The 16,401-nt window shown below is 24.0% G+C and overlaps 1 protein-coding gene across 3 annotated transcripts in view; it reads left to right on the forward strand.

The window, feature by feature from the left end:
* LOC129614505 (uncharacterized) overlaps positions 1–16,401 on the forward strand; it is a 130,740-nt gene that overhangs the window by 9,003 nt on the left and 105,336 nt on the right. For all 3 annotated transcript variants that reach the window (XM_055529143.1, XM_055529142.1, XM_055529144.1), the window contains exon 2: positions 130–1,288. In XM_055529143.1, the coding sequence (XP_055385118.1) occupies positions 1,231–1,288 (58 nt within the window). In that variant the 5' untranslated portion in view covers positions 130–1,230. The remainder of the gene's footprint in view (positions 1–129; positions 1,289–16,401) is intronic.

Here is a 16,401-nt window from a genome sequence, read left to right on the forward strand (position 1 = left end):
TGATATAAAACACAAATGCGTTTTTGTTTTATATCAACCTATTAACGTTTCCTATCCTTACCAAAATTGAATCAAGAGTAACACAATAAATTAAATTTATAATTTTTTTTTTCTCTACAATTTTTTTAGGGGATTTTTAAAATACACAACAATTCGTTTTCTTATTGTTATCAGTGCACCAAATTTATTGTAATAAAATCACCATAAATTCTTTAATAAAATGAGAAAACATTAAAAAAAATTAACAAAAAGGATAAAATTATAGCAAAATGAACTCTTCTTTAATTGAAATTTAAGTATTTTATTAAATATCTTAAAATTAATAGGCGAATTTTATTAGTACGAAAAAAAAAGTGTAAAAATCAAAAAAAAAAATTAAGAACCAAAAATACCATATTTTTTTACCACCGTAATAAAATTTAATAGAAAAAACAACAAATTAATCGATTTGAGCAAGAAAAATTACCGTCTATTAAGCAAAAATTTATTAAAAAGAACAGAATATAAAGAGATAAGTGAATTTTATACCCACACAGACATACATTCTACTAAACATACACTTATGTATGTTATATAGTGAAGGATTATAATATTATAGAAATAATTTGATTATTGATATTTGATAAAATTTTATAACATATTTGAGAAAACACTACACATACAAATAAAATAAAATTTATGAATTTGCACACATATAATACATACCTATAAGCATTAAGTGTATACATAATGAAATTAATATAACTGTAAAAATTCAATTGTGTTGACATTGAATTGATTTGTTTTTTTTTTTATAAGGTGAAATTTTTTGTAAAATTATAATAAAATACAAAGCAAGACAGAATTACATAATAAAAATTGTATTAGAATATTGTAGTATATGTAAAGGTACTTATGTACATATATATAATAATATAAAGGCAGTTAAATACAATAAACAAAAACAAAAAAAATAAATAATAAAAAATTAACGATCCTTTTTAGTATATGCGAATTTTTATTTTAACAAAACCACATACACTTACACCATAATAATAATTTTGTGATTCAGTTTATCGTATATGTATACCTTTTTAATAAACAATAATTCAGAATAACTTTTGATATAAATAAATAAGCACATAAAATTACGTACATTATAATAATAAAGGTTATTTTATAAAAAAAAATTTTTTATATATATTATATAAAATATATAGAGGAAATAAGAACCTTTAATCGTTATCAAAAATGTTTTCAATGTGTTCAAAACCAAAACCAAGAACTCCACCAAATATTCATGCGCACGGTAAGTCATTTTTTTTTTCAATTATTATAAAATTTATTTTTTATAAAGCTATATAAATTAACCTATTTTAATATAATTTTTCTATATAATATAAAAATTTTGTATATCAATATAATTCTATGTATCACAACTATGTGTATGAACTATTGTAATAAATAATGTTAATAGCTTAATAAATAAATCAAAGAAGATAATATTAAATTATAATAAATGTAGTAAGTATGTATACAATGCAAATTTATGTATGTTATTATGGCATATACGTTTTAATTGACTTTTCGAAATATCAAGGATCGAGGATAAATTGTATAGCATTGCTCATTATGTTAAGGAAGGTAATTACGTCCCACTTGTTCTTCTTTTAAGTTTTTATGAAGAAAATATAAAAATTTTGCGATAATTTGAGATTTTAATTTAATTTTAGGTATAAAGAATATGTTTCTTTAAATTATAAATATTGTAGATTTTTCACATAAAATTGTATTAAATTATAGATCAAAATGAGAGGTCGATTTGATTTTTTTTGATTTTACTCACAGAAATTGTTTGGCATGAAGATAGATTACAGATTCTTCTTATGTTCTAAACGCCCTAATATGTATTACCATTTTTTTCTACCGGTTACTGAAAAGTATATAGCCGGATTTTGTTATGAAATGTGGAAATTACATTATTGTTTTTTGGAAATCTTTAAATCAACATAAGCTAGCTATTACAAATTGCTTAAAATATTACAGTATTTTTTTAGAAATTGTTTTAAACTCAAGATTTTTGCATATAAAATTGTAATAATAAGTTATTAATGCTTTTGATTCAAAAACACAAATTAATAATTTTAACTCTTGATTCTTTATTATTAAAAAAGGTTCTTTATTGTTAACAAAACATTTATGAATTTTAATGAAAACCTTTAAAAATGTGAGAAGCGGAAATCATTACAAGACTTTTCTACCTGTAAATCCCATTTTTCTCGGTGTGGTTTTTTTAAAACTATTTTCTGAATTTAAATTACAAAAAGATGATAATTTGTGGTTTACAAAATGATTTAAAAACAAAAGACTAAACCAGAAAATTGGGTCACAAACCTTTATTGGAATGGAAAAAAAATTTTTTTTCGCTATGAAAAGATTTTTTTTTTTGCTTCCTTTCCAGTATTTTCAATTCATTTCTTATTATCCTTTACAATAGAATATGAGCGTTTATACTGCCATGTATGTATGAATGTGTATTTTGGTATATATACAAATGAAAATATGTTATGTATTTTATTTGTTGTATTAATTCAATATGAAAATTATTAAATGAATTGATTTTTTTAATATTTGAAATATTTTTAATGTCATCATTGACATTTTATTATGTATACGAGTACTACATGTAAATGTGTGTGTATATAATAGACAATAATTAATGCTATACCATCATTAGCAAAAAATTCATATTGTATAGAGAATTTCTATGACATTTGATTCATAGAATAAGAGAATTTGTTCAAATATTATATCTATGGAATATGTATGTACATACAAATATCTTCTATTTTCAATATTTAATGTTTTATAAAGGGTGGCATAGGTTTATAATTAAAAATTGTAAATTTTTTATTGATTTATTTAGTATACGATATAGGGTGGTGTATGGAATAGCATTTCGGGTAATGCTTGTAAAAACGCACTCTTTTGTTGAAATTATCCATGATTGATTTGCATAAATGTAGCTGAATGTTATTAATACAGCGATCAATTTCCTCTTTCAAGGCGTGTGTAGTCGTGGACTTGTTACCATAGACCTTAGATTTAAAAAAAAAACCCAAAGAAATCCAATGTAATATCTCATGATCTGGGCGGCCAATTCTGATCATCAAAACGTGAAACATGACCAGGCAATGACTCATGCAGTTATTGAATTGTTTCTCAAGATGCATAGCATGTGGAACCGTCTTCTTGAAACCACTTGCCGTCCACATCTATATATTGCAAAAAATCTTACAAAAAACTGGATGTCTGACCAGCTGCATTTTCGAAAAAGAATGGTCCGATGATGCCTCCAACCCAAAATCTTGTGAATTTTCTGAACCCAAAATGTGACAATTTTGTCGATTAACAAAGCCATCAAGATGAAAATGAGCCTCATCGCTAAAGTTGATTTTGTTCGAAGAATCAGCATCCACTTAGAAAATATTGCTCAACAATAAAAAAACGCGTTGTATAGCGCTCCATTTTTAATAAGCATGAACTGTCAGCTGTCACGCTGTATTTCATTTTTTTTTAGGTTGGCAACACTTTACCGCACAAATGGCGTGAAATTCAAATCTTGCGTGAATTTTGGAATACCCTTTAGATGTGATTTTCTTATCTATTCAAACATTAAAAGTTAAATAATTCTCATTATCCATTAATTGAGATTTTTTTATAAATTGTTTTTAGCACTTTTCCAAAAAATTTTTGAAAAAAAGTGCTTATTAGTTTCACTCTGTCCGTCCGTCCGTCCGTCCGTCCGTCCGTCTGTCCGTGTGTCTGTTTACAAAACTTCTACACCCTTGAAGATAGAAAGCTATAGATACTAGAAACTTATTTCCGTAGAACAAAATTTTTACCTATCGCACCCCCTTTAGAAGTTATACCCCCCCAAAACCCTAAAAATGGCCTTTTTTAACTATTTGCTGCAATGAAACCATAAGCATTTTTGAAATTTCGCAAACGCATAAAGGCAGCGGCTTGCTTCCCCTAGCGCGATATACTATAGTTAAACTTTAGAAAAACAAAATGGCCGTTCAAATTTACCGTTATCTAAAGTCTTTTTTTTCCAAATTTTTGATTTCGTTTTTCTTCTAGACCCAAGCCTGTAGAAAGCTTGAAATTTTAGGAGCTTATAGACATTAACAAATAGTTCATTTCGTTAGAAGAAAATTTTTTTCCATCTCCACCCCCTATCAAGTTATCGCCTCTTGAAATTTGTAAAATTTGAATTTTTGGCGCCTTATATTTCCAAAACCGCAAACGCTTTCAAATTTCTATAAACATAAAAAGTTAGCGGTAAATTCCGTGACATTAAAAAATATAATTATTTTTCTTAACTCACACAATTAACCCTTAAAATCGAGCATTATGTTAACTCCTCTTTATATTAATTTTTGCTTTATTTCAAAGACTGCATGAATGCATCATCCTAAATATATGCAATCCTAGAAATAGTTAAATATGAATGAAAATAATTTTAATAGCGTGATAGGTATGCATATACTGTATTTAAAAGCAGAATTTTCACTTGTTGAAGGGAAAAGTGCTACAATAAAAACCATTGGTTTGACCCAACTTTATTTAATTTATTTGTGCATGCAGCTTGAATATTGATGAAAGTGAAGGTTTATATGAACCTTTTATCAGATTGGGGATTATTTTGTAAAAAATAATTGACAGTTTTCAGTTTTACGATTATAGTTTTGATATGAGGGTAAAAAAGAAAGAGTAGAACGTTTTCAAAGGAAATTTAGTTAATCAATTAACTATAAAGAAAAAAGAAAATGTTGAAAATTTAATCACAAGTTTTAATTGATTTGAAATATTTTTTTTATAAAATGTCTATATTTAATTTTAAGATCTAAAAATAATGAAAAAAATTTAGATTATTTAAAATGTAACAAAGTTTTAACCATATACCCTTATCTATACATAAATATGCTACGTATAAGTTATTAATTTGCCATGGATTTTTCAACGAAAATCTATATTACGTAATGAATAATAAAATTACTTAAATGTCATCTAAAAATGTACTAGTTACCAAACTGTGTAAGCTAGAATTATAATTCTAAATAAGCTGAATATAAAATAAAATGTGTTATATCAATATTATGATTTGGAACTCTATACATTGTGTTTCGCATAAGGTGACAAATCATTTCAGGGATGATTCTTTGATCAATTTCCAGTAAAAAATTGTAAGGGTTTGGGGGTGAGGAATATAATCGTTTACAATCTCTGGTTTCTCTCATAGTTTTTTCCAGTAAAACTTGTTAAATGTGCTTAAAAACATGCGAAAAATTTGACTATTTAATTAAAAATAAATTTGATAAATAATATTTTTTTAAATTTTATAAAATATTTTTTATTGTAAAGTTTTGTAAAATACTCAAAAAAAAGGAGTGAGAGTCAAAATCCTGAAAATTACTTATTTTTACAACAATAGGTTTTTTTCGTTTTTTCTCTAAATATTAGTAAACATTTTAAAAATATCAAATGAAGTCATCACCATCCAAAACAAAGGCCAGAATGCTAACAGTATATTTTGTATTTTTAATAAAAAATTCACTTCATTTTTTTCACTTCCGCTGAATTAAAAGGTGTGATACAGAATGGAACCACAATAACGTTCTTAAAAAAACCGTTCATAAAATTTATTTATTATGTTTGTCCTTTTTATTTGATAGAAACTTCAAGGTTAATCTTAGTATCCATATGAACAATAAGTGATCAAAAAATTTATAAAAAATTTATTAACAGAAAATATTTGATCATTTCGGGTCTTTAATTATAATATGTGAAAAAAAAAATAAATCGAATAATCGTTAACACGTCTTGTCTCCAAAAAATTTTATATTGAGCGGGCAATAAGTTTTTTTCTAATCCATTTTTTACACTTTTTTCAATTTTTATTTTATACAGATATATGTAATGGTAGGACTTTTATATGTTTATGATTTACCTTTTTATTCATTTTTAATACTCATACATTTTATGACTTGAAAAATACGTGATCTTTAATATAATATGGGTATATAAGAAATAATTAAATAATGCCGGGTATAAAAGAAATGTGTACTCTTTATGGTAGTATTTATTTTTCATGGAAATTTAAACAGTTTTCATTTAATTTAAAATTTTAAGTAAATTTCGATAATATTTTTGAATATTAAAGAATGGCAGTAAATTTATAATAACTTACAATAATTATTTTTACGCTTAAATATACTAGATAAATTAGCATATTTTTAGTGAATGTTCCTGTTGTAAAATTTATTTTTGAAGGGCTTGCTAAAACAATTTAATGAAACGAGAAGTACGAGCCTACCTTAGCAATAATAATAATCAAATAAATAAAAATAATAGGAACTGAAATTACTTGAACGAGAAAATTACTTGAATAAAAAATTAATTATTGAATAGCGATTAACATTTCATAAAATATAATGAATTGTTTTACTAATACGATAACTATTTTTTTTTTTTTTTTTTTTTTCCTGCTTTACTCCTCTTGGGAGCATAGGGCTTCCACAAAGCTTCTCCAACGAACTCTGTTAGGGGCCATTCGTTTTACTCCTGCTCATGTCATGTTGGCCGTGGCGATTTCTTTCTTTATTGTTCTTTGCCATGTATTCTTGGGACGTCCAACGCTTCTTCTTCCTTGCGGGTTCCACTCCAACACCTGCCTTGCAATTGTTTCGGGTGGTCGTCGTAATGTATGGCCTATCCACCGCCATTTTTTCTTCTTTATTTCTCTTGCAATAGGCTCTTAATGTGTTAAAAATACGATAACTATTAAAGTGTTAATATTACTAATTCAAACTATACTGTTACTACTGTTTTCGATATTGCAATATAAATTACATTGTGATAAGCAATCAGTAAGGATTTCCAAAAGTAAAATAATTTATTCTGCTGATTTAATACACTCATTTTAAAACATACACTAGCGTTTATGATTTAAAATTTATAGCAAAAATATATTCAAATTAATGGCCACCTGTAATTGATTGGAGTGCACGATCACGGCCTGCTGAACACGAGATTATGGTAGCGAAACGAAACATTTGTGCTAGAGCGAACCAATCAACCAACCGTGTACCTATCTACCTTAACCTAATATAATCTAACAAATACATGTACACCAAATATTGCTTCAAATCAACTTATCTTATTCAATATTGAATTTATCACTAGTTTCAAATCTAATATTTTCATTTTATTAGTTTATTTAATATTAAGTATCTAAGTATCTATCCATCTAGATCCTAAGTTAATTTTAAAAAAATTAAATTCTGAGAAATAGGGAAAATTTTAAATCAATGAACTGAAGAAAATTTACTTAAATGTTTGTTTGTATAAACGTGAATGTTTTTTACTACATATTAGAGAAAAAATACTTTTTTCTTTTTTTTTTTAAATTCTTTTGGCATTTTCTACGTTTAGCTTAACTAAATTGAAGTAATTTTCTCAAGATATTTTGTGTATGATTTTCTTTTTACTGTATGTTTATATTATGTGTGTATGATATTGTTCTAATGTTCTCCTTGTATTTCTTTTTATTAAAAAAACTATTTTTTAAAAAGAAATATTTTTATTGCTTTAAGAAAATTTTCCTTGATAATTTTTCTCCTATAAGTTTTTATTAATCTCTTGTGTTTTAATATGATATCCTAGTTAATTATAGTGTATTTTGGCAGATTCTAATACAATATTAATAAATAGAAGCCAGTAAATTTTCATTAAGTGAAAATTTTTATTTTCGTTCAATAGTAATTATAGAATGTAATATATTAAATATATTGGCAATTTTAAGAAACATAGGACTTTTTCGAATATAAAGTTTAAAATGGCATTAATTTAATATTTTTGTAGAAAATTTTTTAGTATAGAATAGAGTCAATAGTTTTGTTTATATTTTAAAGCTTTTGAAATTTTAAAAAACAGCTAGAAAGCTAAAATGTAATAATATTATTGTGGAAAATTATTTCTTTTTAGTGTTCCACATACTATTTTTTGTTGCATAAATTTAGGATGAAACGTAAAATGTTTTCTTTGACATTTAATTTTTCCATTGAAATAATATTCTTGAAATAATTTCGCAGGTGAATATTATTTTATAGAAAATCAAAATTGAAACGTGTCGAGTAATTCATTTTAATAGCTAGCGCGTATAATTTATTTGTAAGCTTACAAAATATAATGTTGCAGTTATTTTGCCTTCAAAAAAATTTTTTTAATGCAAAAATATTCATCCAGCTTTCTTATTATATTCAACAGTTCAGATGCTTGTTATATAATTGCATTCATAAGTATTGCATATCTTTACAAATTTGTAATGTGACGAAAAATTTTGTTTTTTTATCAAAAAATTTTCCATCGGATTCAGTAAATTATTTGTAAACGATCGTATAAGCAAAATGTTCCAAAACGAGATATATAGATCTTTTATTTTTTTTGAATATTTTTAATTCAAGGTTGCAAAATCACACCTGCAATTATAAATTATATTTTAATAATATTATTGTAGCCTTTATATTCAACTTAATTTATTTATTTATCAAGACAAATATTTTATTATGATGACCTTGTAATAATTTTTTGGAAAATACCTACGAAAATTGAAAATAATATTTAAAAATAAATTATTTCAAATGAAAAACAAATTATTTTCATGTTTCTCCTCTTATATTGGAAATATTTTTCATATAAGTAGCATCTATTACAATCTCCAAAATATAATTCATTATTTAGATTGAAAATGTTTAGTAGACCAAAAAAAAATATTTCTTTATCTTATTATGAACACAAATGTTTCCTGGAGCATATTTTATGCCTATTATATTTTTCTAACCTACTACTACTATATTTAACTGGGAACAAGATTTGATGGAAGAGAATGTGATGATTTTAATAGATTCCATGTTAACAAAATTTTTATTAATATTAGAAAAGCATTTTTCTATAGAGTGATTTTAGTTGAATTATATAAAATGTAGGTTTGGAATTCAAAATGTTTAATGAAGGAAACAAAAAATGAGTATACTTTGAATGTTTGTGTTTATTTTGAACAAAAACATCAGAAAAATTTTTTGCGTTTTTCCTGAAAAGTACACATAAGAAATAAGTTAAAGAAAAGAATTCAAAAAATTTGAAAAAGAGACGCTTTTTAACAAAAAGAAAAAAACAGTAACAAGTAACTCGATAAAAGCCAATAACATCAACACATAGACGAGCTATGTGTCAGCTAAAATCAAACAATAGTTAAAAAACAATATTGGGAGCTTTTTTGTATTATTCAAAATTAATGTATCATGTTTACTCTTTCCAATCAGGCTGACACACTGTGTTGAATTGTTTGGAAATGCTTTGAAATTTTATTAAAATTGTTTTCAAAGGAGCATTGCCAATGGTAATCTCCAAGATATAACAAAAAATTTTGATGATTTTACACTAAAACTTTTTAATTTTGGAAGATTCATTTTATAGATATTCAAAAATAATTTTCGATTCTATTAAAATTGAAGATAAGCACTGTAACTTCCTGGAAATAGATGTAAGTCCTAATTCCAATCAAGGTGTTCTTGTATTTATAAAATGTTTTTGATGAGTTTTTTATAATAGTGCCTTTAATATCATGATACAAAAAATTTTATTATTTATTTATTAATAAGTCAGAAAAATTTTAAGGAATTGTTTGAGAGAATAAAAATAAAATACTTGTAATTTTAGTTTCGCATACTTTTCAATTAGAGAATTCTAATACCAAAAATATTTGATCTGAAAATGAGCAACATTTACTTTAATAATACGAAATCTAATTATGTTTGTTATTATGTCTGAAATTGATTTAATTCCATTAATTATTCAACATAATTCAATTTATTTAATTCTCTTATTTGGTTGAACTTGAAAGTATTTAAACTGAAAATCTATATTATTGAAATTAAAAAATCCTAACCAATAAATTAATAATATTTGTGTAATAATCATATATGTATAATTTAAATATTACAGCATATTTGCCACGTAACCAACCTAACTAACAAGTTTATACTGAATTTACAGCACTCATACTGTACATAAAAACTGTGTGGAATGTTACATCGGTAATATATTTTCATTATGTGAAAAAAGTGCTAGAATATTGTTGTATAACATTTCTTTTGTTATTGTATTAAATTACAGACACTTTGGATTAGAAAACTAATAATAATATAGTCGGGTCACTAAATAGCACACATATACTTAAATCTAAAGGATTTCCTTTACAGTTTTTCTAATAAATTTTAATTTTCAATCTATATTTGCAATAACACACAGATTGCTTTTTGTTTCTATTTATTTGGATTGACTTTATTATATTTTTTGAACTGGAAAAATAATTTTATACAAGAACTAAAGAAAGAAAAAAAAGGAAAACTTTAAGAAAAATAATATAGAAAGTTCAGTAAAATAAAAACAAAAATATTCGAAAGGATTCGGAATAAAGAATTATTATTATTGGTTGGTGTGTATGTGCCCTTAATATTTTTCTTTTATTTTTCCCATCTTCAAATTTAGATCCTTTTTTTTTCTTGTGGTTTTGTTATTATTGGCTCTAATATATTATTTTCTTTTTAAAATTTGCCTTTATCATTTGTGGTGTTCAATAATTTCCAAAAATTCATGATAAGAATTTAAATCTGTTTTTGCCAAAAGTTTTTTTCATTTTTAAACACACAAAGCAAAAACAAGAATACCAAACTATCTACTTTCTTCAGATTTTATTCAATTTTTACAAAAAAAAAAAAAAATAAACAAATTGTTTTAATAATGTAACTATAAATGTATGTATGTGTGTATGTACACATATATGTATGTGTTTTAATATATAAATGTTGTAGATGAATTTTAAATGGTTTTGTTTCGAACGAGTTTTGTCCAGAGATTCATTAATTTAGACCTCACCTCCTTAAATATTTTCAATTTTTTCCAGGAAAGAAGCAAAATATGAAAAAAAAAAGAATAATTTTTTTTTATTTGATCCTTTTGTTTTATTAATTTTTCTACCCGATTTGGATAATAATTCTTTTCTTTTTGTTATTTATTGAAATGAAAATATTTACATTTTCAAAAAAAATTTACAATATTTCAAAATATTGTACATCTCGACACATACATATCTACATATTATAATATTATACTGATATACATGATTACTTACAAATCTCCGGGAAAACGATATTAATGATTTCATTTTCTTCATTTTGTAAGTCCTTTTAAAGAAAATGATAAGGAAATTGAAATTGTTATAAAAATTGATTTTAATATTTCAATATTAATTTATGTATAATCTGTACGACATAAATAATATTGATTGTATAAGGATAAAGCAGTTAAACCGTTCTATTTTATTAATTTTTATCATATATAATATTTTCAATATTTTTCCTTTGTCCTTAATTTTATGGAATTTTTTATAATTTGTTTCTTTTATATTTTGCCGATTATTTATTTTTGTTATATAAATATTATATTATATAACTTTATGTTTTGTATTTTATGTATGTATGTATAATATAATATCAAAGGATTTATAGTATGCCCTTGAAATCGATAATAATTTTCTTATGACAAGAATTAAATTTTTCCTTTGCTATCATTTTTATATAAAGGATAATTTTACTTATACAAGTAAATTTATCCTTTATATAAAAAATCCTTTTAAATTCATTTTATTTTTTGAACATTTTTTTTTCGTTTAAAGGATATTCGTCGTGCTTTTTAATTGAAGATTTCAGTCATTTAAAAGATAAACTTGTTTGTTGAAGAATAAACAAGTATGAATGTTTTAAATTTATTTTTTTTTTAAATAAATTTTTTCGAGGACTAAAATTTTTTATTCGAATCAAATGGAATTCAATGTTATAAATGTGGCAGCTGATTTAATTGAATGGCACTAAAGGTGATGAAAATATTTTATATATTTTTTTTTTAATTTGGATTTGTTAGATCAAATTAACAAAAATTATTCTTTGAAGTCATTTATGTATGTATACATATACATATACCTATATATTAGTACTGCATAGGTAAAATTTTTAAAACTTATAAATATTAAGGAGAACTCATATCATATAATAAATCGGAATATACAAAAATAATAGCAGAAAACTATTAGGTAAGAAATTTTATTAAAAATTAATATAACAGAAAATTTTAATTTCGACCAAAGCATTTTCGAAACTAAATTTTAGTAAAAAGTTTCTTTATGAAAATCTTTCACTTTTTGTATTAAATTTTTTATATTTCATTTTATATTTTAATTAAATTTAAAATTAATTGTGGTTAAAAATTCGTTGCAACATGCATTCGATAACATTATTTAACTTTTTAAATCGAAAATGAGTCTAAGTCTAAAATGGATTGCAATATTTGGTTTTATAAGAATCTCTTCTTTTGCAAATTTAATAAGAATTCAATAAGGAGCTTTAAAATTTTCTAGCAGTATTCTGAAAGATTTACAAAACATTGGAACCAGCTATCAATTTTTGGCGAACTTGTTGTTTGAATATAATTATATATTACAAAATCAAGTGTTCGAATGTCTAGTCCATGGTTTCTGAAATCTTTCCTATTAAACGTTCAATTTTTTGTCGTTATTTTTTGTTGATCAAAATAAATTCTTTATTCTGTTAAAATACTTCTTAGAAATGAATTATATTTTGAATTATTTAAGAGTGCAATATTAGTTTTCCATATTATCGTTTTGCTAAAATTTGTTTTGTGTTTAATAATCTTAAATACTGAACTTAAATCAATTTTACTATTTGGATACCAACATTTAACAACCATGAATTTTATATATCCAAATAACAGAAATTTATATTACAATAAAATAAAATTGCAAAGAAAAAAAAAAACAAAATACGAAATAAAAAGTAATAAGAATATTTTTATTTAATATAATATTTCAAAATTTTTACAAAAACAAAAAAAAAATTTATTATTGAAATAAATTGAATTTGTAGAAATATTTTCAATTCATTTAATTTTATGAAAAAGGAGCCCTCAAAAAGAAATTTTGAATAGAAAGGCCACAATAAAACAGAAAATGTTTCATACTATAATGGACTTACAAAAATATTACATTTCTGTTTGGTATTTTAAAAACAGAAAAAACGAAAAAAAAAAATTTATTACATTTATAACAAGGAAATATTTACAAATTATTTTCCTTTACAATTTTATGCTACATATTATACAACAATAAAAAGGACTTTTCTATACAAGTAGTCCTGTACATAATATTTTGAGTTTTTTCTATTTTTCTTTTTTCGATAAAATGTTGAGATTTTCTTTAGAAATACTTAAGAAATTAAAATATGTATCCAGTTTAAAAATAGAAGTTTCAATTTTCTTGAAAAACTTTTCAAGAACTTTTTTTTTTAATTTTAATAACTATACTTGAAAATTTGTTGTTGTAAAGGCGGATTAAACTGTAAAAAGATGTAATGTTAGTCCTTATATAATTTTGAAATTTGTAATTAAATTAATTCTGTTTAATTTTGATTTTTCAAAGCAATCAAATTATTTTAAAATCATAATATTGAAGCTATCTTTAACATATAAAATTTTTAAGAATTTTTATCGATTGCAATAAGTACAGGTAATTGTGTTTAAAGTAGAAAATTTAAGGTAATAGTGAAAACGACATGAAGTTGTTCAAGAAGAAATTAAGGAGTAGTGATGATTTTAATATGAAAATTAAGTTATGGTTACTATACAGGCTGATTCTGAAAGGTATAGAGGATCAAAAATGGGTAGATCATTTGTTCCGGACTGGGTGCCAAATCTCAATGGTCTCCAAGTTCGAGGGATTTTACGAATTTTCATGAAATTTTTAATTATCCAAGTTTTTTTGATTAAATTTCCGTTCTGAAAAAGATGGGGAGTTGAAACAAACACTTTCTGAAAGGCCTAGCGCAGGCTTTCCCTTGTTTTATTTTTTCTGTTTTTTCTAACTCAATAATAATTTCGTAAGAAATTTTTTTATAGAGTTTTGACCAGCTGCTTAAGCTTTAATTAAAGTCCTCAAACATTAAAAAAAATTTTATGGTTCAGAAAATTTAGCACCAAAACCAATTCTATGTAAAGATTTTGAAGCCCCTACTCTTCACTATTTTTAATTTGTACTTGTAGAACTAACTAACTATTAAATAATAATAAAATTGACAAAAATTTATACAAACAAAAAAACAAAAATTTATACAAACTTTTAATTTGAAAAAGAAAAATTGATTTAAAAAAATTTGAAATTTTTGAAAAGAAACTAAAATTTATTTTGTTTTACGAAAAACAAAAAAAAAAGCTAGTAATCAAAATTTTTTTTCGAAACTTTTCTTGGTAAAAAAAATTAATAGGTTTTTTATTTTTCCAAGTTTTTATAAGAAATGGTACCTATATGGTTTGAAATTTTTAAATGCATTTTTCTCACATTGGGTGCAATTTAAAAATTTGAAAAAATAATTTTCGGAATCTAGACACCATTTGGCATCTGAAGTTATTAAAATTAACCAGCTGGAGCGAATTTTTAAAGACATGCCATACAAATTTTGACATTTATTTTAAATGAAAAAAAAAATTTAATAGGAAAATTAAAATTTTTTAACAAAATGGAGTATGTAAATGATATGGTAAATGGTATTTACATTATGAAGCTAATAAATAATTAATAACTAATTTAAGGGAATTAATAAATTTCAAAAAGTAAAATTGGTATACGGTTGAACCAGCTAGAGAGGAATAGCAATTAACTTGAAGAATGCGATTGAATAGAAATAGAAATAATTTGAAAAAAGAAAAACATAATTTTTTTCCGAATTAGGTGTTTAGGTGAATAAAGGAATATTAAATTGAATTTAATTTTAATTTTATCAACATCTGGTTTAACTTTAATTAAATTTTTCTTTTTAATTAAATTTAAAAAATTTTTCTTTAATTTTAATTAAATCTTCTGTACCATAAAAAATTTTTTAATGCTTAAAAATTTCTTACGAAATTATCTAGCTAGTAAAAAAATAAAAAAAATAAAACAAATAAAAAATTTGATTATGTCTAAAGTTCGAATGCTTTGTATTCCAAAGATATATAAAATGCAGGATCGAACAACATGTTTGTTTTAAGCCTTTTACTAGGCCTTTCAGAAGCTGTTTGTTTGAAGTCCCCATCTTTTTCAGAACGGAAGTTATAATCAAGAAAACTTAGATAAGTAAAAATTTCGTGAAAATTCGTTAAAATCCCTGGAATTCGGAAACCTTCGAGATTTGGCACCCAGTCCGAATTAAATGTTTTACCCATTTTCGATTCTCTAAGTATATGTTGTATAAATGAATGTCGTTTTTCCGCGTCTGCCAAAAGGGAATTGAGTTCATAATTGAAATATTTAAGAACCAATATCTGTATTTCTTGTCAAAATAAAAAGAGATAGATTTAAATGTAACAACTATGTGGCAGTCGTATGAATATTTTACAAAGATCATATAACAAACCCAAAGAGGGATTTCTGTTGCTCAGCTAACTTTTTCTTTAATTAATGGTAATTAGATTATTGATTTTTTCACGGAAGTTTTGGAAAATATGACAAAATCGTTTTTGAAATTGAGTGGTATCATTTATAATATAGTCATAAACTCTAATCTTTCTTATGTCAACTCTATCTTACCTCTATTACCAACCTCTTTTATGCAAAATTTAATAACCTTATGATTTACAGTTCTCAAAATATGAGCAAATTACTTTTAAAATTGTATAGCAGCTACTTGAATCGAACCAAAATAATGCTTTACGGTAACTAACCGAGGTCGTCATTTGCGAAAAATTCGGTTAGGCAAACACATTGTATTAGCCTTACCGCTGTAGTAGACAAACAGACAATTAAACGTATTCTGAATTAACTTCAGCAACTAATTAACCTTGAGAAGTTATAAAACCCAAGATATTTGAAGAACAGCAAACTATTAGTCTACTTAGATTATATTATTATTAGAATTATAGTTTCGAAGAAACACCGAAGAGTATTTTAGTGAAATGAGGTTTAAGTAGAACCGTGTTGTATATTGAATTGTACGTAATTTTCGAATTATCTAATCCTTGAATCATTATCATTATTATTGACTACCTTTCGTTTCATACATATCCCATTAATTTGTAGTTACTATGATCGAAATAAAAAATTTACTTCAAGATGTGAAATTCTTCAAAATAATAAGTTTTAATGAATTTTTTCTTTTCTGTTCGTAATTGGAACACGAAATCACTTAACTTTAATTCAGAATTTTCACATTCTATTCTATATTAAAATGTATTATGAATATACCTATATATTAA

This window comes from Condylostylus longicornis, unplaced genomic scaffold (assembly GCF_029603195.1).
Source record: "Condylostylus longicornis isolate FDR11 unplaced genomic scaffold, ASM2960319v2 ptg000110l, whole genome shotgun sequence".
Classification (NCBI taxonomy): domain Eukaryota; kingdom Metazoa; phylum Arthropoda; class Insecta; order Diptera; family Dolichopodidae; genus Condylostylus; species Condylostylus longicornis.